General features: G+C 53.1%; 1 protein-coding gene across 1 annotated transcript in view; it reads left to right on the forward strand.

Moving 5' to 3' along the window:
* The first annotated feature begins 363 nt into the window (after positions 1 to 363).
* The window catches only part of KDM6B (lysine demethylase 6B), a 55,233-nt gene continuing 27,793 nt past the window's right edge, over positions 364 to 27,803 (forward strand). Inside the window, exons 1-13 of the mRNA XM_060256837.1 lie at positions 364 to 461; positions 2,432 to 2,558; positions 3,252 to 3,350; positions 4,190 to 4,418; positions 4,607 to 4,699; positions 6,058 to 6,225; positions 6,626 to 6,772; positions 9,783 to 10,103; positions 11,437 to 13,397; positions 18,757 to 18,883; positions 24,291 to 24,396; positions 26,129 to 26,334; positions 26,485 to 26,549. Of these exons, the coding sequence (XP_060112820.1) occupies positions 2,437 to 2,558; positions 3,252 to 3,350; positions 4,190 to 4,418; positions 4,607 to 4,699; positions 6,058 to 6,225; positions 6,626 to 6,772; positions 9,783 to 10,103; positions 11,437 to 13,397; positions 18,757 to 18,883; positions 24,291 to 24,396; positions 26,129 to 26,334; positions 26,485 to 26,549 (3,644 nt within the window). The 5' untranslated portion in view covers positions 364 to 461; positions 2,432 to 2,436. The remainder of the gene's footprint in view (positions 462 to 2,431; positions 2,559 to 3,251; positions 3,351 to 4,189; positions 4,419 to 4,606; positions 4,700 to 6,057; positions 6,226 to 6,625; positions 6,773 to 9,782; positions 10,104 to 11,436; positions 13,398 to 18,756; positions 18,884 to 24,290; positions 24,397 to 26,128; positions 26,335 to 26,484; positions 26,550 to 27,803) is intronic.

Below are 27,803 nucleotides of genomic sequence, written 5' to 3' on the forward strand. Positions count from 1 at the left end.
AGATAACATGTCAGCTCTTGCTTCATGAAAATGCATTTCCATGTGATTTATTGCAAATGCAACGCTGCTTTTATAAGGATCGGGTCCAGAACGGATCCTTTTTTATTTTATGTTAAAAGTTGAAATGAATGAAAAAGAGACCTATTAAAAAGCACTTGTGTTGACTGCCATGTTTCCTAACATACTGGCGTTTCTGACTTGTGTATAACTTTTCTAGATTATTTGAGTTCCAGATAGATCGTGTCAGGATAAAGAGGGCTCCTTTGCCCCACCGTGACTTTGGACTGACTGGCTTGCTTTTTCCTTTCCCTCCCAGCATTGCTTGAGCCTGTGACCTGACAAGGGACTTATCCGACACCAGAGAAAACTCCAACTGGCGGGCGACTGGGTGGAAGCACCCATCGCTCCGATCCGGGGGGGTGGAGGGGGGGAACCAGGACGCATCCATCACGGGAGGAGCGGTAAGAATTGGGCCTGGGGGGGTCAGGAGGGGGAGAAGGGGGGTCAGGCGATGTCAGTGGGGCAGGGGATGGGAGGAGATAATTACGGAGGGGGGAGGGAAGTAATGTGGGAGAACAGAAGGGTTGCCAACTCCAGGTTGGGCAATTCCTGGAGATTTGGAGTTGGAATCTGGGAAGGGGCAGGGGACATAGAATCATAGAGTTGGAAGGGACCTCCAGGGTCATCTAGTCCAACCCCCTAGAGTAGGGGTTTGAGTAGGGGAGGTGACCTCAGTGGGGTAATAACGTCATAGAATCCACCTTCCAAAGCAGCTGTTTTCTCCAGGAGAGCTGATCTCTGTAGTCTGCAGTTGATCTCCAGGCCCCACCAGGAGGCTGGCAACCCTAGGGGAGAGGGGCAGGGAGCTGCATGGGGAGCTGGGGCCAGTTTGGGGGGGGTGTGTGACTTGAATAGAGGGGGGAGCCTTGAATGTGCCAGGCGGGAGGAGTGGTTAGTTTGTGGGGGAGGCGGGAGGGGGAGGAGTCCAAAGTGGAGGTGGGATTTTGAAGAAGCAAAGCGGATTGATTAGTTGGGAGCAGGGGTGGAATTCTAGCAGGAGCTCCTTTGCATATTAGGCCACACACCCCTGATGTAGCCAGTCCTCCAAGAGCTTACCAAAAAAAGAGCCTTGTAAGCTCTTGGAGGATTGGCTACGTCAGGGATGTGTGGCCTAATATGCAAAGAAGCCCTTCTAGAATTCCAAGCTCTTGGAGGATTGGCTACATGGGGGAGGGACGGCTCAGTGGTAGAGCATCTGCTTGGGAAGCAGAAGGTCCCAGGTTCAATCCCTGTTATCTCCAAAAAAGGGTCCAGGCAAATAGGTGTGAAAAACCTCAGCTTGAGACCTTGGAGAGCCGCTGCCAGTCTGAGAAGACAATACTGACTTTGATGGACCAAGCGTCGGATTCAGTATAAGGCTGCTTCATATGGTCATATGTACATCAGGAGGGTGTGGCCTAATATGCAAAGAAGCCCCTGCTAGAATTCCAAGCTCTTGGGAGGATTGGCTACATCAGGAGGGTGTGGCCTAATATGCAAAGAAGCCCCTGCTAGAATTCCAAGCTCTTGGGAGGATTGGCTACATCAGGAGGGTGTGGCCTAATATGCAAAGAAGCCCCTGCTAGAATTCCAAGCTCTTGGGAGGATTGGCTACATCAGGAGGGTGTGGCCTAATATGCAAAGAAGCCCCTGCTAGAATTCCAAGCTCTTGGGAGGATTGGCTACATGAGGAGGGTGTGGCCTAATATGCAAAGGAGCCCCTGCTAGAATTCCAAGCTCTTGGAGGATTGGCTACATCAGGGGTGTGTGGCCTAATATGCAAAGGAGCCCCTGCTAGAATTCCAAGCTTTTGGAGGATTGGCTACATCAGGGGTGTGTGGCCTAATATGCAAAGGAGCCCCTGCTAGAACTCCAAGCTCTTGGAGGATTGGCTACATCAGGAGGGTGTGGCCTAATATGCAAAGGAGCCCCTGCTAGAATTCCACCCCTGGTCAGGAGGGTATTTGAGAGCAGGAGATATACCTAAGAGTGGAGACAGTGGGGCAGGAGACAATGGGTCGGATCCAACCAGCTGTTCTGCTGGTGACAAAGAGAAGAAGCCCAAAAGACTACGTGGGGCATCACAAGACCTGCCTGAAATAAAGCCAAGTGGAATGGCGGCTGTTTTAAGAAGAACTGAGTGAGGCTGAGCGGAAAATCTGGCTGGATTCCACCCTGTCTGGTTTCTAAGATTATTATTATTATTATTACCGTCATCATCATTATTACCATTGCCGTTTATTACGCATCACAATAAAACGAGCATTTCTGTAGCGCTTTGCTTGCTCAGAGCGCTTTGTGCCTGCCTTCTCTTGTTGTCGTGACGTTCGCGAGATGCCCGCGGTGTTTCCCGGGGGCGTCACCTCTCTCTTTCTCTCTGTCCCTACTCCAGACTGGATGCATCGCACGGTGGAACAACTTGGGGGCCGTGTCGGACGGGATCCCTTTTCGGTCGGCAGTCTGAGCTGCAGCGGAGCTTGGAGTTCGTGCCACCCTCGCTCATGGCTCCCGGGCGGCAGGTGAGTTTGCAGTGCCTTATTCTCTGCCCCCCCCCCTGAACCCCGAGTGCGGCTTCTTTGACGTCACAGGGCAAGGGCAGCGGGGGATTTCTGCCAGCCGTCCTGCCCCCCTCGCCTGCATCTGCAAAGCGAGCTGGCGCTGGCGCTGTGCCCGCCGTGGCACGTGTGACTACCGCTTGGCCTGACCTGCTGGACTGCGGCCTGTCTCCACTGCACAGCTGCTGACCTGGAGGCAATCCACCATGCCTTGATTTCTGCTCGTTGCTCTTTGAGCTTCTCCCTTCCACCTCTGCGCACAGTTTTGTTTCCAAAACGTAGGTGAGGACTTCTGCTGCGCTGACCTGACGGGAGTAGACAGAGGCATGCTCTCTGCAAAGAATCCTGAGAAATGTAGTTTTGTGAAAGCCCTGGGGGAGTGTCGTTGAGAACCCGCTCCTGAAACTATCCGGGTTATGTGTAGGAAAGTCTTCCTCCCGTGGTGGCCGTTCTGTGGAATTCCAAAGGTTGCCTGAAGGCTCCAAAAGGTTGAGGTCCCCTAGATTAGACCAGATAACCTGAACAGAATGCCCTTTACCCCATGTGGGAGAAGAAACCACCACTGGCCTCCCCCGAGCCCGCAAGCTGGCTTGGTCCCTGTCCAGTCCTTCCGAGTCTCACCCCTGACCTTGTGCCTTCTCCGGTTTCTCCTTGCAGGTGCTCTGCCAGCGTTGGTCAACCTCAGCTGCCTGTGCACCTGCCGCCCAATCATGTCTCTAGCATGGGGCAACATGGGAAGGGCTATTTCCCCCCGGGGTAAGTGCTCCTCCTTCTGCTTGGGGCAATGGAGACCCAGCAGGCAGGGAAGTGCAAATCCTTGACTCCTGGTAAGCTCTCTGCCTCTTTCAGCAGCTCCATCCTGTCCGTTGTGATGGGGGACTAAGGGGGGTGTCAAGCGCTGGAGTTCCGGCTCCCTGTGGGTGGGTCCTGTTCTTCCCCGCAGAGCGCAAGAGCTCAGGTCGGTAGCTTTGCTTCCAGCCCACTCCTCCTTCGGGTCTTGTGCAAAAAGCACCACCACTTCGGGTCCCAAGATCGTAGCGCGGTGCCCCTCGTTTAAATTTATTTCAGCATCATCAGTCAAGTAACGAGTGGCTGGCTTAAAGGCAGATCAGCAGGCGCTCTTTTTGTTTCAGAAGGTAGCCCTGTTGATTTGTGGTGGGACAGTTGGAGTGGAGTCCACGAGTGTCTTAAGAGACCAACGAGGTTTTGGGGGAAATCGAGAATCGAAGCTCATATCTGACTCTAGAAAGCTTCCACCCCAAAATTCTCGTCAGTGGCTCAGGTGCTACCAGACTTGAACCTGCCTGAGACACCCCTTTAATCCGTTTGATAGTTCTACTTCAAGTGGATTTATTTTAATTGCTGTCTTGGCAGTTGATCTCGTCTGTAGGTTCAGGACACTGCTTTGTCCCTCACACATTGCAGAGATCCAAGATGCTGTGGTTCTCTCGCCTGAATCCGCTAGGCCTCTTTTCCGTCCCAGGGAGCACAGGTGTCCTGGGTATCTCTGCACCCTTTGCTACCTTGGCACGAGGGACACCTTGTGCCGCTGCAGACGCGTGACTCGTATCATTGACACCCATTCCCTCCCCCAGGAATCTGGCCCCGCGCCCCTTGCATGGGAAGCTGGAGGCCATCCACGGGTGTGTCCAAGCTCTGCTGCGAGACCAGGGACAGCCTCAGCTCTGGGAGCAACTGGGAGAGATCTACGAGTCAGAGCAGGACTGTGAGGAGGCGGTTCGTTGCTATCAGAATGCTGCTCGCTATCAGCGCGACTACGGGAGCTACGGCGAGATGCACGCTCGGATTGGACGCCTGCAGCAGGTGGGGTGGTGGTGGTGCAACTGAGCAGCACAACCTCAGAAGATGGGAAGGGCAGAGGGATATGGACAGATGATTTGGAGGTTGGAGAGGCGGTCAGAAAGGGGAGGATTTCATTAGAGCGATTCGAGGGTCCCTCACGCCACCCTAGGTTAATTGCAGCCTTCCTTCCTTCCTCCCTGCCCGTCTAGGCTCAGCTGTGGAACTTCCATTCGGGATCTTCTCATCATCGGCCGAAGGCATTACCCCCTCTGCAGCAAGTCTGGAACCTCTTGCACCTCGAGGTGAGCGGGGGGCAGCAGCAGAAAGCCCCGGGGGGCCAGAGGCAGGAACACAGAAGTTGCTTTGCTCTTTTGTCCTTCTGGTCTCGGGCCCTCTATCAGGTGCATTAAACGCCTCTTGTTTAGGAGCCTCCCTTCAAAATATGAAGCCATTTTTTTTAACCCTACCTTAAAATTCAGGTTTCCTTTGTTCCTTCTGGCCTTTCTGTAGGGAGTACTTTTTCTTGCCTTTTTCGGATGGGGTGGGGTAGCAGTTAGAATGTCGAACTGGGATCCAGGAGATCCCAGCCTGAATCCTCAGTCTGCCACAGAAGCGAGGATAAAATGAAGGTGAGGATAAAACGAAGGAGAGGAGACTGCTTTGGGTCCCCTTTGGGGAAAAAGCAGGGTATAAATGACACTACTACTACTACCAGGGTATAACTAGTAGTAGTAGTAGCAGACTACTAGTAGTACCACCAGCAGGGTATAAATGACATCACCGCTACTACTACAACACTATTACTAGTAGTAGTACCACCACTTCTACAAGCAGTATAAATGACACTACTACTACCACAACCACCATATTATTACTACTACTACTAGCAGGGTATAACTACTACTACTAGCAGGGTACTGCCACCACCACCACTACTACAAGCAGGGTATAAATGACCTACTACCACCACCACCATAATATTATTATTATTATTACTACTACTACTAGCAGAGTACTGCTACCACCACCACCACCACTACTACAAGCAGGGTATAAATGATACTACTACTACCACCACCACAATATTATTGTTATTGTTATTATTACTACTACCAGCAGGGTATAACTACTACTAGCAGGGTACTGTCAGCACCACTACTACTAGCAGGGTATAAATGACTCTACTACTACTATCACCTCAATATTACTACTACTACTACTACTACTAGCAGGGTATAACTACTACTACTAGCAGGGTACTACCACCACCACCACTATGAGAAGCAGGGTATAAATGATACTACTACTGCAAATACTCCTAGTAGTAGTAGTACTAGTAGTACCAACGCCAATGAAAATGAGTATGTTGCCACAGATAAACTGCTGGGGAAGCGTAGCCGGCCAGGGCATGAACAGCTGGGGAGCTGCTACCAATCCAAATCTTCCCTGGCAGGATATTTTAAGCCCTTAAACTTGTGTTGCCCCCACCCATTAACCGAGTCCATTACATAATCAGAGCTCAGCCGCTCCCCGGTTCGGGGGCCTCCAAGAAGACTAAAGCCTTAGTGGCCATCAAAATAGCCTTCAGGAGGAGGCAGAAAATTGGGGGATTGTCTCAAGGCTGAGTTTCCCCTCCCCACTCTCCTTCCCCTGCCTCCAGAAGCGGAATTTCTCAGCCAAGCGAAACCCCCAGCTGAAGAGGCCTGGCCCGCCACTGGAGCCCCCCGTGGTCCAGCCCATCCCCCCAGTCCAGCACCCACCCCATCCCGGGCACGGAGAGGAGATGCCAGCCCCCATGAAGAGGCGGAGAAGCACCAGCCCTGACCAGGTACAAGAGGGGGTCATGCAAGGTGGGTGGCCCTCGAGGGGAGCTCCCTTTGCCCTGGAGAACGCGGAGTTCAGAGGCCTCCCTGCTGGAAGTCCGGCTCCACTGCAGTGACCTTCCCTTGCCTGGCGTTTTATTTATTCCTTTGCTCGGGGATTTTGCTTTCGCTTTCTGGTGCCTTGCGATAAACAGTTCAGTATAGTGGTGTAGAGAGCCCGTTTGGTGTCGTGGTCCAGTGTGCGGACTCTTATCTGGGTGAACCGGTCCCTTCCAACTCTATGATTCAGACTGCTAGTTGCTGCGTTCTGGCTGAGCCCGTTTTTCAGCCAAAAAGGGTGAGGAAACCATCTCAGCCGCCTGTTTCCTTCCCTATTCCTCACTCTAAATGTCTTTCCCGGAACAGAATGGCGGTGGGATAGGACAGCACCCCCCGGGGCCTGGAATCTCTGGAAATCCTCATTACCAGCTGTCCAAATCGGGATTATGGAACCCCCTCCATGGAGAGACGTGGGGCCTCGAGCGCAAGAGTGTGGCTGCCCCAGAGAGACAAGTAAGCATTGGCCCCGAACATTCAGTTAGCTGTCCTAAGTCATGATGCTCCTTCCCCCCGCCCCCAGTACAATGCGTCAGAAATGTGGGAACGCCTTTTGTGGGGGGAGTACGGTGCAGGCCTGTTTGGTGTAATGGTTAAGTGTGCAGACTCTTATCTGGAAGAACCGGGTTTGATTCCCCACTCCTCCACTTGCAGCTGCTGGAATGGTCTTGGGTCAGCCATAGCTCTGGCAGAGGTTGTCCTTGAAAGGGCAGCTGCTGTGAGAGCCATCTCAGCCCCACCCACCTCACAGGGTGTCTGTTGTGGGGGAGGAAGGGAAAGGAGATTGTGAGCCGCTCTGAGACTCTTCGGAGTGGAGGGTGGGATATAAATCCAAAATCTTCATCTACCTCACAGGGTGTCTGTTGTGGGGGAGGAAGGAAAAGGAGATTGTGAGCTACTCTGAGACTCTTCAGAGTGGAGGGTGAGATATAAATCCAATATCATCATCTTCTTTTTCTAGCAGGAGCTCCTCTGCATATTAGGCCCCACCCACCCTGATGTAGCCAATCCTCCAAGAGCTTAGAGGGTTCTTAATACAGGACCCTACTGTAAGCTCCAGGAGGATTGGCTACATATTGGGGTCAAGAATCCCAGCTACAAATACAAGTTGATGGGGTTGTGAACTGGCAGAGACTGACCAAGAGAGAAATCTTGGGGTCATGGTAGATAACTCACTGAAAATGTCGAGACAGTGTGCAATTGCAATAAAAAAGGCCAACACCATGCTGGGAATTATTAGGAAGGGAATTGAAAACAAATCAGCCAGTATCATAATGCCCCTGTATAAATCGATGGTGCGGCCTCATTTGGAATACTGTGTGCAATTCTGGTCACCGCACCTCAAAAAGGATATTATAGCACTGGGAAAAGTGCAGGAAAGGGCAACTAGAATGATTAAAGATTTGAAACACTTTCCCTATGAAGAAAGGTTAAAACGCTTGGGGCTCTTTAGCTTGGAGAAACGTCGACTGCGGGGTGACATGAGAGAGGTTTACAAGATTATGCATGGGATGGAGAAAGTAGAGAAAGAAGTCCTTTTCTCCCTTTCTCACAATACAAGAACTTGCGGGCATTGAATGAAATTGCTGAGCAGTCAGGTTAAAATGGATAAAAGGAAGTACTTCTTCACCCAAAGGGTGATTAACATGTGGAATTCACTGCCACAGGAGGTGGTGGCGGCTACAAGTATAGCCAGCTTCAAGAGGGGATTGGATAAAAATATGGAGCAGAGGTCCATCAGTGGCTATTAGCCAAAGTATATATTTATATATGTGTGTGTATATGTGTGTGTGTGTTGCTCTGCTGTGCAATTGAGAGAGCCTGGCAAAGCAAGTTATTCCTCCCCCCTTCCTCCCCAAGGGAGGAGCCTCAGCCATTGGAGAAAATAGAGGCTTTGCTCTGTAGCTCCTGTGCGATTGAGCAAGCCTGGTAGAGCAAGCTCTCCCCCCCCTTCCTCCCCAAGGGAGGAGCCTCAGCCAATGGAGAAAATAGAGGCTTTGCTCTATAGCTCCTGTGCGATTGAGCAAGCCTAACAAAGCGAGCTGTGATGCAGAAGGAAGCAAGAGAGAGGGGGAAGGAAGCAGATTACAGCCAGCTGCTCGGGGGCCTGATAAGGAGTCCTCCAGGGGCCTGATTCGGCCCCCGAACTGCATGTTTGACACCCGTGCCGCAGAACCCACCTTTCTCAGCAGCCATTTTCTCCAGAAGAATTGATCTCAAGAGATCAGTTGCAATTCCAGGAGATCTCCAGACCCCCCAGCGGGAAGCTGGCGCCCCTCCTCGCAACATACGACTGGCAGGATTGTGCGTGGGCGCAGGAGGCCCCGTTGAGCAGTGGGAGTGACCCGCGCCGAGCCTGTGTTCTGGGCACCGCTGGGCTTCGCTCCAGGAAAGCTTTGACAGCACATGTGTGCTCTTTTTTGCAAGATCCACTCCCTTCTGTGACAAAAGGCATCCTTCCAAACGGTTGAGAGGCACAGGATAAATTATGTAAAAGTATGCAAGTTGGGTGTAGTGGTTAAGTGTGTGAACTCTTCTCTGGGAGAACCGGGGTTGATTCCCCACTCCTCCACTTGCAGCTGCAGGAATGGCCTTGGGTCAGCCAGAGCTCTCTTATCTGGGAGAACCGGGTTTTATTCCCCGTTCCTCCGCTTGCACCTGCTGGAATGGCCTTGGGTCAGCCAGAGCTCTCTTATCTGGGAGAACCGGGTTTGATTCCCCACTCCTCCGCTTGCACCTGCTGGAATGGCCTTGGGTCAGCCAGAGCTCTTGCTAAGTGGTTAAGTGCACAGATTCTTATCTGGGAGAACCGGGTTTGATTCCCCACTCCTCCACTTGGCAGCTGCTGGAATGGCCTTGGGTCAGCCATGGCTCTCGTAGGAGTTGTCCTTGAAAGGGCAGCTGCTGTGAGAGCCCACTCAGCCCCACCCACCTCACAGGGTGTCTGTTGTGGGGGAAGAAGATAAAAGGAGATTGTAAGCCGCTCTGAGACTCTGATTCAGAGAGAGGGAAAAGGAAAGGTCTCCTCTGCAAGCACAAGTCATTTCTGACTCTGGGGTGACGTCGCTTTCACAACGTTTTCACGGCAGACTTTTTATGGGGTGGTTTGCCATGGCCTTTCCCAGACATCTACGCTTTCCCCCCAGCAAGCTGGGGACTCATTTGACCGACCTCGGAAGGAGGGAAGGCTGAGTCAACCTCGAGCCGGCAACCTGAAAACCCAGCTTCGGCTGGGGATCAAACTCGGGTCGTGAGCAGAGCTTAGGACTGCAGTACTGCAGCTTTAACCCTCTGCGCCACGGGGCTCTTTTTCAGAGAGAAGGGCGGGGTATAAAACTGCGGTCTTCTTCTCTCTGTTTGAAGCATGGCTTCTCGCGAGTAGCAGGAGTGTGGTGAAGCCGCCATCTTGGCGGGAGTGTGGTGAAGCCGCCATCTTAGCTTCACTTTTCTTTCCTCTCCCTTCCAGGAGCAGAGAAACTCCGTGGCTCACCCCTTCCCCTACCCGTCCCCTGCCTACGGCTCGCATCCTCCCCCGCACCGCCTGCCGGCCATGGCCCCCAGCCCCCGCACACCGCCAGCACACCGACCCCCCTTCGAGAGCCATGGCTGCCTGGCCCGGCCCAACGGAAGTGACCTTAGAGACAGCCGAGTCCCCCGGGCACGTCCAGACTCCACGGCTACACCAGCAACCGTCGCCTGCGTGCCTTACGCCCCGCGCCCGAGCCCAGGAGGGCCTCCCGTCACCAGCAAGACCACCCCGCGGGGGCAGCCGAACCCTGATAGCCTTGTGAGTGAGGTCCCGTGGGCTCACGGGAGAAGTGGGGTTGGGCCATGGGCATGGCCCTGGGAGGGCGGGATTGGCGAATCCTCTTGCAACGAGGGTCTGGGATCCCCGGCTCTGGCACAGTGCCCAGAATGGCTGCGGGCAGCAAGGACGTTCTCTGAGAGCCAGTTCAGTGTAGTGGTTAAGCGCGCGGACTCTTATCTGGGCGAACCGGGATTGATTCCCCACTCCTCCACTTGCAGCTGCTGGAACAGCCTTGAGTCAGCCAGAGCTCTCGCAGGAGTTGTCCTTGAAAGCGCAGCTTCTGGGAGAGCTCTCAGGCCCACCCACCTCAGAGGGTGTCTGTTATGGGGGAGGAAGAGAAGGTGATTGTAAGAGAGCCTGTTTAGTGTAGTGGTTAAGCGCGCGGACTCTTATCTGGGAGAACCGGGTTTAATTCTCGGCTCCCCCACTTGTAGCTGTTGGAATGGCCTTGGGTGAGCCATAGCTTGAAAGGGCAGCTTCTGGGAGAGCGCTCTCAGCCCCACCCACCTCACAGGGTGTCTGTTGTGGGGGAGGAAGGGAAGGTGATTGTAAGAGAGCCTGTTTAGTGTAGTGGTTAAGTGCGCGGACTCTTATCTGGGAGAAACCAGGTTTGATTCCCCACTCCCCCTCTTGCAGCTGTTGGAATGGCCTTGAGTCAGCCATAGCTCTCGCAGAGTTGTCCTTGAAAGGGCAGCTGGTGTGAGACCCCTCTCAGCCCCACCCATCTCACAGGGTGCCTGTTGTGCGGGAAGAAGGGAAAGGAGATTGTAGGCTGCTCTGAGACTCTGTCTTTGAAAGGGCAGCTTCTTGGAGAGCCCTCTCAGCCCCACTCACCTCACAGGGTGTCTGTTGTGGGGGAGGAAGGGAAGGTGATTGTAAGAGAGCCTGTTTAGTGTAGTGGTTAAGTGCGCAGACTCTTATCTGGGAGAACCGGTTTAATTCCCCACTCCTCCACTTGTTCCTGCTGTAATGGCCTTGGGTCAGCCATAGCTCTGGCGGAGTTGTCCTTGAAAGGGCAGCTTCTGGAAGAGCTCTCCCAGGGCCACCCACCACACTGGGTGCCTGTTGTAGGGGAAGAAGGGAAAGGAGATTGTAGGCTGCTCTGAGTCTATCTTTGAAAGGGCAGCTGCTGCAAGAGCCCTCTCAGTTCCACCCACCTCACAGGGTGTCTGTTGTGGGGGGAGAAGATAAAGGAGATTGTGAGCCCCTCTGAGTCTATGATTCAGAGAGAAGGGCAGGGTATAAATCTGCAATTCTTCTTCTTCTGTTTCTCCACCTTTGGGTTGAATGCTGCTTTTGCTGGTCTCTGCAGGGGTCTGACCATTACCAAACATCGGCATTACAGCAATCCAGCCCCGCCCAGGAGAGCAGCTGCCGCAAACCGCCTCCGCCGCGTCCGGCGCCTTGCCTTGCTTCCCGCATGCCCCCTCCCCCGGCCATCACGAGGGGGGCTCCGCCAGCAGCGGCTCCCCCACCCGCCACCCCACCGTGCCCACCACCTCCGCCGCCTCCACCCCCTCCGTTGCCCTGGCTGAAAGGGCCAGCGTTCGGTAACAAAACGCCAGAGGGGAAAGCCAGCGTGGACCCCCTCGAGGAGATTTTGTACGGGTGCGGGGAACCCCATCGGGCAGAGCCCCCTCCCCTGGGGACTTGTGACTCCAGCTGTAGCTTCCAGGACACCAACGCCAGCAGTCCGAAAGGGGCCTTCTCTCACCCCGGGGAAGGGGGGGCGGACAAGCCGAGCCCACCGACTCCGGCCAGCCCTGAATGCTCCCCAGCCCCCGACTTCTGGATGTCGGAAAGTGGCACGGAGGAGAAAGGTTCTGGGGGCGCGAGAGCCCCGACCCCCACGATTACCTCAGGAACCTTCAGGTCACCCGAGAGCCCTCCTCAGCCGCCGACGCTGCCCCCACCCCCACCTCCACCTCCCCCACCGCCACCCCCACAGCAGCCCCGGGCTCCCTACCCAAAGACCCCGGAGCCCGCCACGGTGCCCCCGACCGCTGAGGCCGCACCGTCCCGCCTCTTCGACTTCGCCAGCCCCCCGCTGGAGGATCAGTTCGAGGAACCCCCTGAAATCTCTGCGGACGGTTTGGCGAACATCATGAAGATGTTGGACGAATCGATCCGGCGGGGAGAGGAGGAGCGGGAGGAGAGCTTCCCCCCTCCGCCGCCGCCTGCCCCGCTCCTCCCGAGCCCCCCGCCTTTGGCGAGACCAAAGCCACCAGCCCCACCCTCCGCCTCCTTCGATTACCCCAAGCCCCCCGGGCAGGATCCGCCAGAACCCCCCTGTTTGTACCGCTTTGGCAAGCGAGACGGGGAAGAGCGGCCCCCCGCGGCGGCGGTGGCGGCAGGAGGGGGAGGCAAATTCCCCCACCACAGCACTGCTTCTCTGCTCAAGTCTTTGGCCAACGTGTTGGAGGGGCAGAAACACTCCTATCGGCCCAAACCACTGGCCCCCCCTGGTGCTAAAATTGCTCCCCCAGCCAGCGCTAGCCAAAGTGCCGGCCCTCACTTCTCTACCTCAAGCCAAGTCTGGTCTGGGGGGGCAGGGGAGCAGGCAGCCACCCCTCCTCCGCCACCCGCAACCCGGCCCGTCAAGACAGAATCCGAGGTCCTTGAGGAAATTAGCCGGGCGTGTGAGACGCTGGTGGAGCGGGCGGGACGTGAGCAGAGCCCCCCTCCCCCTGCCACACCCCCTCCCGCCTCCCCTCCTCCTCCTCCTCCGCCGGCCTCCCCTCCCGCACTTCCGCCGCCTCCACCACCTGTCCCGACTCCCACGCCGCCACCCCCGGCCCCCCCACCCCCGCCACCCCCTTTGCGCCCCAAGGACGAGGCTCGCAAACGGGACCGGGAGCACCGGCGACACCGGCGCTCCAGCAAGGACGGTTCGAAGCGGCACCGAGAGAGGAAGAGCCACAAAGAGAAGAACCGGCAGATCCTGGGCAGTTTGGACGTGCAAAGCACCGAGAGCCAGGCCCGGGAAAACGGGGCCAAGCCGCCCCCTCTGGCCGCCCCCCAGCCGGAGAGGAGACCCCCCGTGAAGAAGGAAGAGGGGACTGTCAGCTCGGGGTCCACCGTGGTGTGCTCTGCCGACCTGCTCAAGCTGCGTTCGTTCACCGAAGGGCCCCCCAAGGAGCTGAAGATTCGGCTCATCAAGGTGGAGAGCGGGGACAAGGAAACCTTCATCGCCTCCGAGGTGGAGGAGCGGCGCATCCCGTTGAGCGAGGTCACCATCAAGCATCCGGCCGCAGAGGTGGTGCGCGCCAGCAAGTGAGTGTTCTGCCCTCCCCCGGCCCATTGCCCCCATTGCCATCTTCACTACCCAGAAACCATGCGCAGAAACAAGGCTTGCTGATGATACCAAATTGGGACGGGTTGCAAACACAGTAGAAGGCAGAAACGGGATACAGGATGACCTTGGCAGGCTGGAAAACTGGGCCGAAACCGATAACATGAATTTTAACAGGGATAAATGTAAAGTTCTGCGTTTCGGTTGGGAAAATCCCATGCGTGGTTATAGGACGGGGGAGGCTTGTCTTAGCATGTGCGAAAAGGATCTCGGGGTCTTAGTGGATCATATGCTGAACATGAGCCAACAGCGTGATGCAGTGGCTAAAAAGGCAAATGCAATTTGGGGCTGTGTCAACAGAAGTATAGCGTCCAGATCACGTGAAGTGATGGTATCGCTTTGCTCTGCTCTGGTAAGACCTCACCTGGAGTCTCGTGTTCAGTTTTGGGCACCACGTTTTAAGAAGGATATAGACAAGCTGGAACGGGACCAGAGGGGGGCAACGAAGATGGTGAGGGGTCTGGAGACCAAGTCCTCTGAGGAAAGGTTGAAGGAGCTGGGGATGTTTAGCCTGGAGAGGAGGTGGCTGAGAGGTGATAGGATCACCATCTTCAAGTACCTGAAGAGCTGACCTAGAGGGGATGGTGTGGAATTGTTTTCTGTGGCCCCAGAAGGCAGGACCAGAACCAACTGGTTGAAATTAAATCAAAAGAGTTTCTGGCTCAACATTAGGAAGAACTTCCTGACTGTTAGGGCAGTTCCTCAGTGGAACAGGCTTCCTCGGGAGGAGGTGGGTTCTCCTTCCTTGGAGGTTTTTCAACAGAGGCTAGATGGCCATCTGACAACAATGAAGATCCTGTGAATTTAGGGGGAGGTGTTTGTGAGTTTCCTGCATTGTGCAGGGGGTTGGGCTAGATGAACCTGGAGGTCCTTTCCAACTCTATGAATCTGTATTCTATTAGGAAGCACTTCCTGACCGTTCAAGCAGTTCCTCAGTGGAACAGGCTTCCTCCTTGGGAGGTGGTGGGCTCTCCTTCCTTGGAGGTTTTTCAGCAGAGGCTAGATGGCCACCTGACGGCATTGAAGATCCTGTGAATTTAGGGGGGAGGTGTTTCTGAGTTTCCTGCATTGTGGAAGGGGGTTGGACTAGATGACCCTGGAGGTCCCTTCCAACTCTCGGATTCTAAGGGAGCCACGCACGTATTTGCAGTCCAAGATGTTTTAAAGAGCGATCCTTACCAAGTGATAAAATGGGATCGATTGCTGTGTTGCAGGAGAGAAATCAGACGAGGCTCACCTCTAGGTGAAATTCCCCTGTACCAGGCTTACCGGGCTGCCGTGATACAGGAATGAGAGCTGAAACGGGGAGCCTCAAATAAAATTGTGATTCCTGAAATTATACCCATTCGGCCCTTCTCCTGCCTAGGTCTAGGGGCTATAGCCCCACATGGCCTTCTAATGACACTTCGTGTCCACAGTTTGTCTTTTGGGGTGTGAGTGTGCTAAAAGAAACCCAAAGCTGTGCACTAAGCAGCCAAACCCCGGGTTCTCTGACTCATGTACCTTCCTGCAAAACAAAGCTGCTGGGGAGGAGCAGACACTGTGAGATTTGCTGAAATGTGGGGTCTGTTGCTTTGTCCCTGGCAAGAAGAAATGCGGAGAAGGGAGGGTGGGTTGGGAAGACGACAGTAGAGAGTCTGTGAAAGGGGAAGGGCCTCGGAGCTGACCGGATTGCGTGCCTCTTTCAGATACATTTTGTTCTGGGAGATTTTGGCCTGTCCTCTTATTTGACTTCCCGATGTTTGGGCAGCATTGAGAGCGGGGCTGAGCCCAGATAAGGGAGACCTCGGGGCTAAAGTCCGGGAGCTGAGAGGCTAAGTGCGGACAGTGCCCTCGCTGAGATTCTCTGGGTCAAGAGGAGGGTGGAGCAGAGGGGAAAAAAAGGCTTTGGGCCTTAGCTACAGCAGGTCAAATCCTACAGAATCATAGAGTTGGAAGGCACCTCCAGGGTCGTCAAGTCCAACCCCCTGCATAATGCAGGAAACTCAGGAATAATAATAATAATATTTAATTTGTATCCCGCCCTCCCTGCCAAAGCAGTTTCACTCACAGCCCTATGAGGCTCCAGAAGATGAGTAGCAAAAGTCCCGTGCCTTTTGTAGTGCAGGGATTAAGATCTGTGATTCTGGGGTCCTGGGAGGAATACCTCTTCCCACCACACTCCCGGTGAACCCTGCTCCACACCCAGAAGATGGCAAACCCACCCACCGCCCAAAAAAACAACCCTCCTAGATCACTGGAGAAAAATTGTTTCCTTGCTTCCAAAGTAGTGACCAGCATTTCCCTGGGTGTGTAAGCCAGTTTGGTGTAGTGGTGAAGTGTGCGGACTCTTGTCTGGGAGAACCGGGTTTGATTCCCCACTCCTCCACTTGCACCTGCTAGCATGGCCTTGGGTCAGCCTTGGGTCAGCCAGAGCTCTGGCAGAGGTTGTCCTTGAAAGGGCAGCTGCTGTGAGAACCCTCTCAGCCCCACCCACCTCACGGGGTGTCTGTTGTGGGGGAGGAAGGGAAAGGAGTTTGTGAGCCGCTCTGAGACTCTTCGGAGTGGAGGGAGGGATAGAAATCCAATATCTTCATCTACCTCACAGGGTGTCTGTTGTGGGGGAGGAAGGTAAAGGAGATTGTGAGCCGCTCTGAGACTCTTCGGAGTGGACGGCGGGATATAAATCCAATATCATCTTCTTCTTCTTCTTGTCTGGGAGAACCGGGTTTGATTCCCCACTGCTTCCCTTGCAGCTACTGGAATGGCCTTGGGTCAGCCATAGCTCTGGCAGAGGTTGTCCTTGAAAGGGCAGCTTCTGGAAGAGCTCTCTCAGCCCCACCCACCTCACAGGGTGTCTGTTGTGGGGGGAGGAGATAAAGGAGATTGTAAGCCGCTCTGAGACGCTGATTCAGAGAGAAGGGCAGGGTATATATCTGCAGTCATCTTCGTCTAAGAAAGGGCCATGAGAACGAAGCACGGATGCAGCCCTTCCTGCCCTCCTTCTCATGATCATCTAAAGTTCACAGAATCAGCATCGCTATCAGATGGCCCTCTAGCCTCTGTTAGAAAACCTCCAAAGATCAAGTCGCAGGTGATGGGAAAGACCTCAGCCTGAGCCCTTGGAGAGCTGCCGCCGTTCTGAATAGACAACACTGATGTTTACAGACCAAAGGTCTGCCTCATGAGTCTTTGGAGGAAGGGGCTGTGGCTCAGTGGCTGCTTGGCCTGCAAGAGGTCCCAGGTTCAATCCCTGGTACCTCCAGCTAAAAGGGTCAGGTAGGAGGGGATGTGGAAGACCTATCTCTGCCTGAGACCCTAGAAAACCACTGCACGTCTTAGACAATACTGACATTAATGGACCAGTGGCTGGACTTAGTACCTAGAATCCTAGAGTTGGAAGGGACCTCCAGGGTCATCTAGCCCAACCCACTGCACAATGCAGGAAACTCACAAACCCCTCCCCCTAAATTCACAGGATCCTCATTGCTGTCAGATGGCCCTCTAGCCTCTGTTCAGAAACCTCCAAAGAAGGAGAGCCCACCACCTCCTGCCAGATGTCTGACCCTTGGTTCTACTATAATAAAAACAGTCATTGTTCTAAGGGCTTCACACTTGTTATCTTGTAAGTGTCACGGCAGCCCTGTAAGGTAGGCTAGCGCTGGCCTCCCCGTGTGGCAATAGGGGAGGGGCTGAGCCTGAGAGAGTGACTTGCCTATGGGGGCCTCCTTAGGACCTTGGGGGCAAAGGTGACATTCGAACCCAGGACCTCAGAATCACAGATCTTAATCCCTGCATTACAACAGGCATGGAACTTTTGCTACTCATCTTCTTGAACCTCATAGGGGTGTGCATTTGGGTCTCCCTGAACCGAAAATATATACCGGGAAAAAACACCTTATTGGTATTCTTTGGGTATACTTTGGCTCCCTCAGTGGATCCTGGATTTTTCAGGAGAACTGGGGGAGAAATCCCAGATGTATTCAGGAATTATCTACAAATCCAGGCTGCCCAGCAGGGTCTCAGCCAGTGATTGGCCCCTGGGTGGGCTCTGTTGGGAAGTCTGGTCTGCAGGACTGCCGACCAAAAGACTAGCTGCTTGGTGAACCCTTTGGGTCAATCTGGTTTAAAGAAACTTCCCGAAAGTGATTTCGCCCACCCCCAGTTGAACTACTGCTTAAGATGTTTTCAGTGGCTTCCTTGCTGCTAATTTATCTGTGTTTTTCGGTTCAAGTCTGTTGGACCCCCCCTAAAAATTCGGGATTTCTGAAAAACCCCAGTTCCGAATACTTTCTATACTTGCCGAATACTTGCTCTTTGGGCAATCCAGTTTAAAGGAACCACCCAAAAGAGCTGAATTGCCCCTTGGATGTTTTTAGCAGCTTCGTTGCCGCTTGTTTATCTGTGCTTTTCGGTTCGGGCCTGTTGGACCCCCCCAAAATTTGGGATTTCTGAAAGATCCCATTGGGATCTAGGGGTTTGGGGATTTTTTGAGAGAAAGAGTCCCTAATTTTTTCCAGGTCCAATCAACCCGAACTGAAAAATACCCAGAGAAAAAAATTGCATTTCCCTAGAGCTTCAGTCACATTGGTAGGCTAGCTGGTGAGAGGCGGTTGCTTTGCACATGCTCAGTGGTACCTGTGCAGAAGGAGACCTTGAATGGAAGGGAAGGCAGTTTCCAAAAGCAGATTGGGGACTCAGCGCTACCTGGATCGAACACCAGTTGCAACTGGGCAGAATAACTTCAGACCAATGTTCCCTGGAAGCTGCGGAGTCTTGTGAGCAGAAATCCTACTTTGTGAGCAGCTAGCATTAAGGTTATGAGCTACTGCGTAAATTAAAGCGGGCAGCCGTGTCGGTCTGGAGCGGTTGAACAAAGCAGGAGTCAAGTGGCACCTTTAAGACCAACCCATTTTTATTTAGAACGTCAGCTTTCGTGTGCTCTTAAGCACACAGTGAGCCGCGCTGTGCTGGATTCCTCGTCTGATGAAGCGTGCTTAAGAGCACACGAAAGCCGACGTTCTAAATTAAAATTGGTTGGTCCTAAAGGTGCATCTTGACTCCTGCATAAATTAAGTTTGCTCTCGGACCATTTTACAAAAATCCGTGAGCCAGAGGCTAAAAGGTGTGCCACCTCCCACTCATTCAGAGGGAACACTGCTTCAGACCCCCATGGCTAAAACAAGCCTTGTCTACCGAACCTGATAATCTTCTTGGCAACTGGATCCCCCCCACCCCCCGTCATGCTGTCTCATTGTCTCTTCCTTGTGTTCCTCCCCCCCCCCCCCCCCCTCGTTTCAGGCATCACAAGGTGAAGGGGAAATTTAAGGAGTCTTTCCTGTCGCCTGCCCTGTCCGTCAAACCTCAGATCAACTCAGATGAAAAGCTCCCACGGGACAAACTCAACCCCCCCACGCCGAGCATCTACGTGAGTGCCTCTTTGGGGCGGGTTGACCGGGGCGGGGGGTGTACGCTGTGCTTACAAGTAAACATGGATGAGATTCAGGAATTCCCCTCCCCCATTTTTTTTTTGCTTTCATGGATAGCAAAACAGATGTGTGATATACCAGCCCTTCTGGGGTGCACAAAAGGGGTGTGGATTTGTCAGGTAGAAACCTCAATAGGGTGGGAAAGACCTGACTTAAGATTTCTGGTAGTTTGGATTTGGGGGGGTGGGGGGTGGGGTGGTGGCTGTCATTTTGGGGGCCCCGGTGGCAATCAGAAGCTGGGTAAAGTAGGTGCCAAAAATTCAGCTTCGCTTTCTTTCCGGATAGTTAATTTCTGCATGGGCTCCAGCCAACCCAAGCTCTGATGAGTGGGGTCATTTTGGTTTATCTTAACTTTTCAAAAAAAGGGGGGGGGGGAAGCTCTTTCTTTGGGATTCAGCTGCAACACGCTGACTCTTAGATTTCAATTTCCTCTTCCCGGCGAGGGTCTTTTGGACTTTTTGACCCTTCTCTTTTAGATGATGCTGTTACTGCATCCAGGGGTCGTTTTGTAGAAAAAAGAATAGGTGGTGGAGCTCATTCAGGGATTGTTATGCAGCTGCTATTCCATGGACAAGGGAGGTAGGTGGGGGGGGTGGAGGGGGAACCCTCAGAACGGTTCAGGAGCTGTGCTCCTGTGAGTTCCTGTTGAATCTGAGGCCTGACGGCATCTCTTCCTACAAACTACCACGCCCAAACCCGCTCTTCCGAACACCCTCCTTGGGTTTTGCACGCCTTTCAGATGGCAGCGTTCTGCAGTCTTTCCCCCCCTTGGGTTTTTCTTTAATCTCCAAATTCTTGAAAATTCAAACAGCTTACGTAAAACCATAAAGCTTCGAAAGGGGATACGACGAAAAAGGAAAACGAAATAATTAGCGAAATGAATTCTTTTAAAAAAGGCGACCGCTTTCCCATTCCAGACTTATATGGAGGTGTGATAGCGCGCGACTGCACCTCATCAGTGATTTTATCAATAGTAAAATAATCCCAAACTTTGAGATACCAAGCCCGAATATTAGGAGACGGCACGTCTTTCCATTTACAGGCGATGACCGCTTTAGCTGCTGCAAGTCAATTCATTATAAGCTCTCTCTCTTGTTTCGAGGCAGAACCAGATTCCCACCTTTAGTTCCCCCCTCCAGGATCGGGGTCTTCCTCTGGAACTTTGGGATTCTCTTGCATAGCCTTGCCTTTGTTCGTTTGGAGAGAGGCGGCCCCTGACTCAGCGGCTCTGGGACTTTGTGTTCTGAGATAGCTGGGATAATTTGGCGCCGGTGTTTCTTGCTGTGTGTAAACTTGCTTTGACTCTGCCTCGTTGCCACAGCTGAAGACAAACAGGGAGTTGCGTTGGCTTTCTCGTTGGCTTTCTCATCTCACGATAAAAAAAGAAGAAGCTGTGTTTGGATTGTCGTAGCCCCTCAGCCCTGCCCGCAAGATCCAAGAAAGCAAAGGGGACTTTAAAACATTGCTGGGCGAGCTGAAAGATCAACATGGAAACACGTTAACCGAACAGGACAAAATAAAGAAAAGAAGGGAACAAATACACTGAAGAACTATACAGAAGAGAGGAAAGGATGACAGATTTCCTTCCAAGAAGAACCTTTTTGAAGAACCTCCATTTTTAGAAAGGGAAGTGAAAGCTGCGCTGAAAACAGTTGGAAGTGGCTGGGAAATCTAAGGAAGAAGCAAGAAAATATTGGTTGAAATTCTATACCTGGTTAGATCCTCAAGACTCTTAAGATTCTCTGGTGCGAACTTATATCTCCCTTTTCCTGTATTCTGTATTATAAGATTGCTTTTACTGGAAATGTCAAGTTCAATAGAGAGCCAGTTTGGTGTAGTGGTTAAGTGCGCGGACTCTTATCTGGGAGAACCGGGTTTGATTCCCCACTCCTCCACTTGCAGCTGCTGGGATGGCCTTGGGTCAGCCATAGCTCTTGCTAAGTGGTTAAGTGTGTGGACTCTTATCTGGGAGAACTGGGTTTGATTCCCCACTCCTCCACTTGCACCTGCTGGAATGGCCTTGGGTCAGCCAGAGCTCTGGCAGAGGTTGTCCTCGAAAGGGCAGCTGCTGTGAGAGCCCTCTCAGCCCCACCCACCTCACAGGGTGTCTGTTGTGGGGGAGGAAGGTAAAGGAGATTGTGAGCCGCTCTGAGACTCTTCGGAGTGGAGGGCAGGATATAAATCCAATATCTTCTAGTAGTTATTTTAACAAAAAGATTTATAGCACTAAACATTAAAATGCTGATGTTGCACAGTTTAGAGACAACAATATGTGACAATCTATGTATTTTAAGAAAGTGTTGCAGATGTAGACGTATTATTTGAAAGTACTCTCTATGCAGATTAAGACTGATTTGTAATCTTTATTTCTTTTTCCTTCTTATTCCCCATTCCCAACTTTTTGAAACTAATAAAACTTTTAAACTGAAAATAGATGGAAGAATCATATCACCAGGAGAGCTTTTTCCAAGCCACAGAAATAGTCAGAGAATCATAGAGTTGGAAGGGACCTCAAATTCCCCTCATACGCAGCTCCAGTGACCTTTGCTCCATGCCCAGAAGATGGCAAAAACCCTCCAGGATTCCTGGCCAAACTGGCCTTTAGAAAAATTGCTTCTGGATCAGCATTTCTGTAAGCGTGTAAGAAGGGGCCACGGAAATGCCCTGAGGCAGCCCTTCCTGCCTTCCCTCTCATGATCCGTCTAAGTTCACAGAAGCAGCTTTGCTGTCAGTTGGCCGCCTAGCAAGGTTGTGCCAACAAATATGGAAAACGAAACGATGGCTCACAGAAACAGTCTGTTCTGGGGAAAGGGAGACGTCAAAGACTGCAGCAACGATCAAAGCACTGTATTAATTTCTCACATGAGTGAAGTGATGCTTGAAATCTTACTGCAAGACTGTTCCTGTATGTAGAATTGAGACGTACCAAATACTCAAGATGGATTCAGAAAAGGACGAGGCACTGGAGATCATATTGCAAATTTATGTTGATTACTGGACCCACTCAAGAGGATTTCTGAAGAAAATCACTTTTTGTTTCATAGATTACAGCAAAGCTTTTGACCAGGGGTGGCCAAATTTGCTTAATGTAAGAGCCATGTAGAATAAACATCAGATGTTTGAGAGCTAGCAGGCGGGCAGGAAGGAAATAGATGGGGAGGAGAGGTAGAAAGAAAGCAACTTTAACTTTAAATGCATTTTCAAAGCCACAGAGTCGCTTGGCTTGGAGAAGTGATTTAAAGAGAGACACACGCCTTCTCCAAGCTGGCTGACGGGGCAGTGGGGGCTTGGAGAGCCCCAATTTGGCCACCCCTGCTTTTGACTGTCTGGATCGTAAAAAGCTGTGGCTGGTTTTAAAAGCAACGAGTTTGCCACCCCAGCTGATAGTTTTGAGACTCTGAGTGAAAGGCTGGGCATAAATCCACTCTCCTCCTCTTCTTCCTCCTCTTTCTCCTCTTCCTCCTCCTCCACTCTGATCAAGAGGCTATTGCTAGGGCAGAATCTGGAGAAACAGAATGGTTTCCAAATTGGCAAAGGCGTCAGACAAAGTTGCATTTTTGCCTCTCTCTCAATTCGATTTATATAAAGAACGTATCCTAAGGAAAGGTGGACTAGAGTTACGTGAGGGTTGGGGGTGAAAATTCGGCGAAAGGAACAGTCACACTTTGAGAGAGGCCGAAAATAGGGAAGAGATGAGGTGATCACTGATGACGGTTAAACCAGAAAGTGCTAAAACGGGATTAGAGGTTAACATCACGAAGACAAAAATAAGGACTGCGGAGGAATTACAGAATTTATTTAAGATGGACAATGAAGAAATTGAAGCTGAGAGGGAGAGCGTTTTCCTCTGAAACGTGGTGGAGGAGACTTTTTTTGATATTGTGGACCGCCAAGAAGTCAGATCAGTGGAGTCTGCATCAAATAAACCCAAACTCTCCCTAGAAGTTATAATGACTAAACCGGGGGGTGTCAAACATGCAGTTTGGGGATCAAATCAGGCCCCTGGAGGGCTCCCATCAGGCCCCCGAGCAACTGGCTGTCCTCTGCTTTCTTCTCCCTCTCTCTTGCTTCCTTCTGCATCGCGTCTTGCTTTGCCAGGCTTGCTCAATCGCACAGGAGCTACAGAGCAAAGCCTCTATTTCCTCCATTGGCTGAGGCTCCTCTCCCTCTTGGTCCCCTGGGGAAGGAAGGAAAGAGCCAGAGCTTCCGTTGCCCAGTTCCCTGGATCCCATGGGAGGAATACAAAGAAGGAACCTTTAAGACCAACGAGTGCTAATGTGTTAATTGTGTTTGTCTGTGTCTTTTATAAAGGTTGTATCTCCTCCTCTTCTTCTGCTTGAAGCTGCTGGATGTTCTCTGCGTGGTTCCATTGAGAACTTCCATCCCATTACTTCTGACCCAGAATTTTTGACCACCAACTTAGACTGGGCGCAGGCCAGCCCCTCCTTCGTCGTAGTGGAGAAAAGGCAGGAGAGGAGGCCCTTCCACCACACGCGCCAGAGGTGGACTTCCTGATGGCACCTGGGTTTTTTGGCCACCGTGTGACAGAGTGTGTTGGAATGAATGGGCCACTGGCCTGATCCAACACGGCTTCTCTTACATTCTTAGGAATGAGTTGGATCATTGTAATAAGCAGAAGAAAGCAGGAGTCGAGCGCACCTTTAAGGCCAACAAAGTTTTATTCAGAACGTATGCTTAAGCACACGTCATCAGACGTTCTGAATAAAACCGTGTTGGTCTTAAAGGTCCTACTTTGTTCTACAGCTTCAGACTAACACGGCTGCCCCCTTGGATCTATCCACATCGTAATAAGTGATTGTATTTCGCTTTGTCGCCAAGATAAGTTTTCAATTTGGTTAAACTGTCAAGCTGCGTTTCCTTTCTCTGTATTTCTTTCCCTTCCTTTTCTGTTTTGTTTCTGGTCTTTATATTTTCCCTTGCTCTTTTTAAATCCGCGCGTGAAAAAGTCTTAATTAAAAAACATTAAGAACTGGCCAAAGGCCTCAGTCTAGGGAAGAGAAAACCCAGTCTTTTGGAGGGGTTCTGGAGGCCTTCAGCAGCTGGCGGCGTTGGCTATTGAAAGAGCTCGTTAGCTTCATCCAAAGAAGGATTCCTGGTTGGAGAAGTGGGGTGTTGCGCTGAACTGGGGGCCACGGGAGGCGCTGAGCCCCCGGGGGATATCAAGCTGGAGTGGCGGGTGGGGCTTTCTCTATCTGGTGGTCTCAACTGGGGGCTCGTCGTAGCATCTGGCTGGTTCCAACAAGGAGCTTCCCACAGCCGGCTGTTTTGTGGGGATCCCCGGTGGTTTCTTGATCTCTCATGGGCTTTCCCCTCTTTTCTCCTCAGCTGGAAAGCAAACGGGACGCTTTCTCGCCGGTGCTTCTGCAGTTCTGCACTGACCCCAAGAACCCCATCACCGTCATCCGGGGCCTGGCCGGATCCCTCCGCCTCAGTGAGTCCCATGCCACAGAGGGATGGGGGGGGCTTGCATCGGGGTCCTTAGGGCGCCTGTGTTCAGAGGAGGGCTGAAGGAGGAGGTGGGGGCTTGTAGGGACCAGGAAGGGGGGTGGGGAAAGGACTTCTCTTAGGGTTGCCAACTCTGACTTCAGGAATTCCTGGAGATCTGGGGGGGGGTAGATTCTGGGGAAGGCAGGGTCACAGCAGAACTATGCTGCAGAACCTGCCCCCCAAAGCAGCCATTTTCACCAGGGAGACCCATCCTGCAGTCTGTAGGTCAGTTGTGATTAAGAACATCAGAAGAGCCCTGCTGGGCCAGACCAGGGAGGGCCCGTCTAGTCCAGCCTCCTGCCTTACACAGTGGCCAGCCAGTTCCTCTGGAGGGCCAACAACAGGGCAGAGAGGCTGAGGCCTTCCCCTGAGAAGAACCTCAGAAGAGCCCTGCTGGGTCAGACAGTGAGGGTCCCTCTAGTCCAGCCTCCTGTCTCACACAGTGGCCAGCCAGTTCCTCTGGAGGGCCAACAACAGGGCAGAGAGGCCAAGGCCTTCCCCTGAGAAGAACCTCAGAAGAGCCCTGCTGGGTCAGACAGTGAGGGTCCCTCTAGTCCAGCCTCCTGTCTCACACAGTGGCCAGCCAGTTCCTCTGGAGGGCCAACAACAGGGCAGAGAGGCCGAGGCCTTCCCCTGAGAAGAACCTCAGAAGAGCCCTGCTGGGTCAGACAGTGAGGGTCCCTCTAGTCCAGCCTCCTGTCTCACACAGTGGCCAGCCAGTTCCTCTGGAGGGCCAACAACAGGGCAGAGAGGCCGAGGCCTTCCCCTGAGAAGAACCTCAGAAGAGCCCTGCTGGGTCAGACAGTGAGGGTCCATCTAGTCCAGCCTCCTGCCTCACACAGTGGCCACCCAGTTCCTCTGGAGGGCCAACAACAGGGCAGAGAGGCCGAGGCCTTCCCCTGAGAAGAATATCAGAAAAGCCCTGCTGGGTCAGACCAGGGAGGGCCCGTCTAGTCCAGCCTCCTGTCTCACACAGTGGCCAGCCAGTTCCTCTGGAGGGCCAACAACAATGCAGAGAGGCCGAGGCCTTCCCCTGAGAAGAATATCAGAAGAGCCCTGCTGGGTCAGACCAGTAAGGGTCCATCCAGTCCAGCCTCCCGTCTCACACAGTGGCCACCCAGTTCCTCTGGAGGGCTAACAACAGGACAGAGAGGCCGAGGCCTTCCCCTGAGAAGAACCTCAGAAGAGCCCTGCTGGATCAGACCAGTGAGGGTCCCTCTAGTCCAGCCTCCTGTCTCACACAGTGGCCACCCAGTTCCTCTGGAGGGCCAACAACAGGGCAGAAAGGCCGAGGCCTTCCCCTGAGAAGAACCTCAGAAGAGCCCTGCTGGGTCAGACCAGTGAGGGGCCATCTAGTCCAGCCTCCTGTCTCACACAGAAGCCAACCAGTTCCTCTGGGGGGCCAAGAACAGGGCAGAGAGGCAGAGGCCTTCCCCTGAGAAGAACCTCAGAAGAGCCCTGCTGGGTCAGACCAGTGAGGGGCCATCTAGTCCAGCCTCCTGTCTCACACAGTGGCCACCCAGTTCCTCTGGAGGGCCAACAACAGGGCATAGAGACAAAGGCCTTCCCTCGATGTTGCCTGCTGGCTCTGGGATTCAGAGGAACAGACAGCTGTGTCGTGGATGGCCCGTGGCTTTTGGAGCCCTTCTAGACCTCTCCCCTTGTCTTCTCCTCAGACCTGGGCTTGTTCAGCACAAAGACACTGGTGGAAGCCAGTGGGGAACACGCCGTGGAGGTCCGCACGCAAGTGCAGCAGCCCTCAGACGAAAACTGGGACCTCCAGGGGACGAAGCAGGTGTGGCCATGTGAGAGCAGCCGATCCCACACCACCATCGCCAAGTACGCCCAGTACCAGGCCGCCTCCTTCCAGGAGTCTCTCCAGGTGAGGAGGAGAGAGTCCCCCGTCTTTCTGCCCTCCGCTCCCTCCTTCTTGGGGGCGAGGCTATCTGCAGTAGAAATGGCCACTGGGAGCCTTGCTCCAAATTGTGTGCGGGGGTCCCTCCATCTTTGACCTTTTCTTCTCTTGGGGCAGGAAGACAAAGAGAGCGACGAAGAGGAGGCCGAAGAGCCGGACAGCACCACGGAGACTCCCCCCAGGTAGGCTGCCCCTGCCCTGTCTCGGGGAGAAAGTGCCCTGCTGGGGTGGCAAAAGTAGGGGGGTGACAGTTTGGTGTAGTGGTTAAGTATGCAAACTCTTATCTGGGAGAACCGGGTTTGATTCCTCACTTCTCCACTTACAGCTGCTGGAACGGCCTTGGGTTAGCCATAGCTCTCACAGAGGTTGTCCTTGAAAGACCAGCTTCTGAGAGAGCTCTCTCAGCCCCACCCACCTCACAGGGTGTCTGTTGTGGGGAAAGAAGATAAAGGAGATTGTAAGCAGCTCTGAGATTCTGATTCAGAGAGAACAGTGGGGTATAAATCTACAGTCTTCTTATCTGGGAGAACCAGATTTGATTCCCCACTCCTCCACTTCCAGCTGCTGGAATGGCTTTGGGTCAGCCGTAGCTCTCGTAGGAGTTGTCCTTGAAAAGGCAGCTGCTGTGAGAGCCCTCTCAGCCCCACCCACCTCACAGGGTGTCTGTTGTGGGGGGAGAAGATAAAGGAGATTGTAAGCAGCTCTGAGATTCTGATTCAGAGAGAACAGTGGGGTATAAATCTACAGTCTTCTTATCTGGGAGAACCGGGTTTGATTCCCCACTCCTCCACTTGTACCTACTGGAATGGCCTTGGGTCAGCCATAGCTCTGGCAGAGGTTGTCCTTGAAAAGGCAGCTGCTGTGAGAGCCCTCTCCAGCCCCACCCACCTCACAGGATGTCTGTTGTGGGGGAGGAGTTGAGTTAAAAGGAACCTCCAGCGTCATCTAGTCCAACTCTCTGCACAATGCAGGAAACTCACAAGTCCCCCTCCCACAAACAGACACACACACCCACATTCCAAGTGACCCCTGCTGCACACCCAAATGGCAACAACCCTCCAAGATCCCTGGCCAAACTGGCCCTGAGGAAAATCGCTGTCTGACCCCAAGGTGGCTCTCTTCCTATGGTCTGCCTGAGTTCAGAGAAGCAGCCTTCCCGTCAGAGGGCCATCCAGCCTCTGTTTAAAAACCTCCAAGGAAGCAGAGCCCACCACCTCCCGAGGAGGAAGCCTGTTCCACTGAGGAACCGCTCTCACGGTCAGGAAGTTCTCCCTCACAGAATCCTAGAGTTGGAAGGGACCTCCAGGGTCATCTCGTCCAACCCCCTGCACAATGCAGGAAACCCACAAATACCTCCCCCTAAATTCACAGGAACTTCGTTGCTGTCAGATGGCCATCTAGCCTCTGTTTAAAAACCTCCAAGGAAGGAGAGCCCA

This window comes from Heteronotia binoei, chromosome 15, assembly GCF_032191835.1.
Source record: "Heteronotia binoei isolate CCM8104 ecotype False Entrance Well chromosome 15, APGP_CSIRO_Hbin_v1, whole genome shotgun sequence".
Taxonomy (NCBI): Eukaryota; Metazoa; Chordata; class Lepidosauria; order Squamata; family Gekkonidae; genus Heteronotia; species Heteronotia binoei.